Source organism: Nicotiana attenuata, chromosome 6 (genome assembly GCF_001879085.1).
Source record: "Nicotiana attenuata strain UT chromosome 6, NIATTr2, whole genome shotgun sequence".
NCBI lineage: Eukaryota > Viridiplantae > Streptophyta > Magnoliopsida > Solanales > Solanaceae > Nicotiana > Nicotiana attenuata.
Genome location: NC_031994.1, coordinates 69,364,296 through 69,367,021, shown reverse-complemented (window position 1 = coordinate 69,367,021; position 2,726 = coordinate 69,364,296). Strand labels below are relative to the sequence as shown.

At 35.2% G+C, this 2,726-nt stretch overlaps 1 protein-coding gene across 2 annotated transcripts; it reads right to left on the bottom strand.

Moving 5' to 3' along the window:
- Positions 283–2,384, bottom strand: LOC109227154. 2 transcript variants are annotated; one of them, XM_019392202.1, is made up of 3 exons: positions 2,048–2,384; positions 1,679–1,794; positions 283–606 (listed from the first exon to the last, which is right to left on the bottom strand). In XM_019392202.1, exons 1-3 carry the CDS (start codon positions 2,180–2,182, stop codon positions 522–524), a joined length of 336 nt encoding a protein of 111 aa, XP_019247747.1. In that variant the 5' UTR covers positions 2,183–2,384; the 3' UTR covers positions 283–521. The 2 variants fall into 2 exon arrangements, 1 of the variants encoding a protein (XP_019247747.1); XR_002068227.1 differs by lacking the exon at positions 1,679–1,794 and having other exon boundaries at positions 2,048–2,370.

Genomic DNA, 2,726 nt, shown 5'->3' with positions numbered 1-2,726 from the left:
TGAAAGAGGAAATGCGAAGTAATTTTCGTTCCTTTGTGTAGAAATAAGAAAATTAATGGAGTACATATCCTTACTTTGATTTGGGTAGAAAACAAGCAAAAGAAAGGAAAGTATTTGACGTTTCTTTCTGGAATTTAAAATGGAATTTTGTGGGTCCAAGAGGAAAATTGTACCCTCCTTTATTTCCTTCCCTCATTTTCTACTCAACCAATTAATAGAAGGGAAAATTTACAAGTTTCCTTCTTTCTCTTACCTTTCTTTGGTTTCCAGAGAAAGCATGAGTGAATAATCAGTTCAATCCGTTTGTATAATTTCAATTCACGTCATATGAATTTCAAACATCGTTCCAACTCCATTTTAACAGTCAGCAGCTGCTATAATTAAATAGCTACTTAGAATTACAACTCCACAATTATGTGGCCAGCAACAGTAAATGAATAACAATGACAGAATGTGTAAATCATACTCGTCTTCAAGTTAATTTAATCTAAATAGATTCAGAACTTATAGCATGATCCCAGCTAGCAACATGAGGTATAAAGTGTAGGACGTCTAAAACCGTCATTCCTGCTGCTGCATGACTTTAGATCCTTCCTTCTCAATCCTCTACAGGAAGAAAATGCTCACATATCAAATAGCTGACTAGTAGAGCTAAAAGTTCAATAAACGACTTGTAACCGTGAAAAAAGTGTTTAATAGCCAGATGTCAACATAAGCATACAATCATCTAGGAAAAGAGATCTAACATCAACATTGAATACGAAAGGCATATTAAAAGAGTTCACACACAGAATGCAGAACAAAAGCAAAGAGCACAGGGGACTTATAGCCATAAACTGGAAGGTTTATACTTCAACTTTCATGACATTTGGAGACAGATTCAACTTTGAAGCAACCATAGTTATACTATAAATGAAAGGAAATGACATCAGACATCAACGATTCGTCTAAGACTTTTTTCTTTCCAACTCTACAACTTTTATTCATCATTCAATTTTTAAACATATATTTGGGAACTGGTCAGAATTTAGTACTAGTACATATGAAAAGAGAGGAACAAGCAACTATCCAACTATACCAGAACAAACTAAGACATATTTAGGCTAAAGGGGGTGCAGTAAGTAGTTCGTGATTGAAAACACAGACTGCAGTGTCAAACCCAACATACTATTGAAGCAGAAGTGCCATCCCATTTGCAACACAGAGATACTGTTTTTGTGCTTTCAGTAATTGGTAGTTTGGGATCAGAACTATCCTTAAATCCCTCAAAAGACTGAGATATGAAAAACTATAACCTTGAATCTTATATGAGCAGCAGAATCAGGGGCGGAGGTACAGTATGAAGTATGGGTTCGGACGAATCCCAGTAACTTTTGCTTAGACTCTATATTTGTATTAGGAAATTCATTAAATATATAAAAATATTTAATTGCGTAACCACTAACAAAGACGAGGTATGGGTACAGTGGCAAATATAGAACCCATTAACTCACATCCTGGCTCCGCCTCCGTGCACAATATATTGACAATGATAACAAGACAAGCATTTCTTGGTTTTACGTGTTCATGTTATATAATACTACTATATCTCCCACGAAGCAACATGGTGATCGAAAAATTGCACTGTGTACGTAGGTAAAATATTACATTTTAGAAGTATATAACACATATGGAACACCTTTTGTCGGAAATTTTTCCACTTTTTTTAAATTTGAACACCCTTGGGAAATTCCTAGCTTCGCCAATGTCTCCCATCATAAGACAAATGAAAGAGCAGTAAGTAAGTACATATTCCTGTCATATAACCAAACAAGAGAAAGCTAAAATGGGAATCATATTAGAGCAAGTAGATACAAGTAAAGCATGCTGAATGTAAAGTAGTAACATCATATAGCTGAACGATAGTTAGTAATGATTGAACTTAATTTCAAAGTAGTAAAAAAACAAAGAGAATAAAAAAAAAGTAAAAATCAATTGGTATAAAAGAGGTCTAGGGTTTATGAAATAAAGAAATAAAAGACAAAAGTATGAGAACGAAAGTGATTACCGTTTGGCGATTATGCCAAGAGAGACCACGGTAGACGTTGAGGGAGAAAGAAGCTGCAAAGAAAATGGTGGCAACGCCCAGCCCCGCCGAGAACGCCTTAAATGCCCAATCTCCTGCTTTGCCCACCACCCCCATTACACACTGTTCAGCTGGACTTCTCACAATGGGCAAGAAATCTTCCAATTCCTTGAATCGCTGCTACAAGGGTTTACGCTGGCGAGCTAAAACTACAACTGAAGAAGAAAAGTTTTGGTTTGTACTTGATCGAATCGGTCGGATCACACGTTTCAATAAGTGTCGTCGTTTTTGTCAAGTAGTAGTATACCTTGCAGAAATGTCAATGTAAACTTTCAACTTAAGAGCCCGTTTGGCTTAGCTGATTTAGAGTAGCTCATGAGCATTAGGTGCTGAAAAATACTTTTAAGTGTTGAAGCTGATTTAAAAAATAAACAGTTACGCGTTTGGATAAAAGTACTGAAATTAATAATATGCAGCTAAAGAACTGGTATACGAAGAGTTTTGTTTAAAAAGAAGTATTTTAGGGATAGAATAGTAAATATTTTGGTCAAACTTAAACTGCTTATAAGCTGAAATTTGATAAGTTGGGGAGACCAACTTATGGCTTTCGCTTATTTTTGGCTTATAAGCACTTAACTTATAAACACTTTTAATTTTATCA

What these genes read in the sequence shown, in the direction of transcription:
- LOC109227154 (XM_019392202.1), bottom strand. Translation starts at nt 2,182, where the DNA reads ATGGGGGTGGTGGGCAAAGCAGGAGATTGGGCATTTAAGGCGTTCTCG. An exon ending in CTTGGCATAATCGCCAAACG is followed by an intron (nt 1,795 to 2,047) that starts GTAATCACTTTC and finishes GTTATATGACAG; the next exon opens with GAATATGTACTTACTTACTG. An exon ending in GGAAAAATTTCCGACAAAAG is followed by an intron (nt 607 to 1,678) that starts GTGTTCCATATG and finishes TTCTTCCTGTAG; the next exon opens with AGGATTGAGAAGGAAGGATC.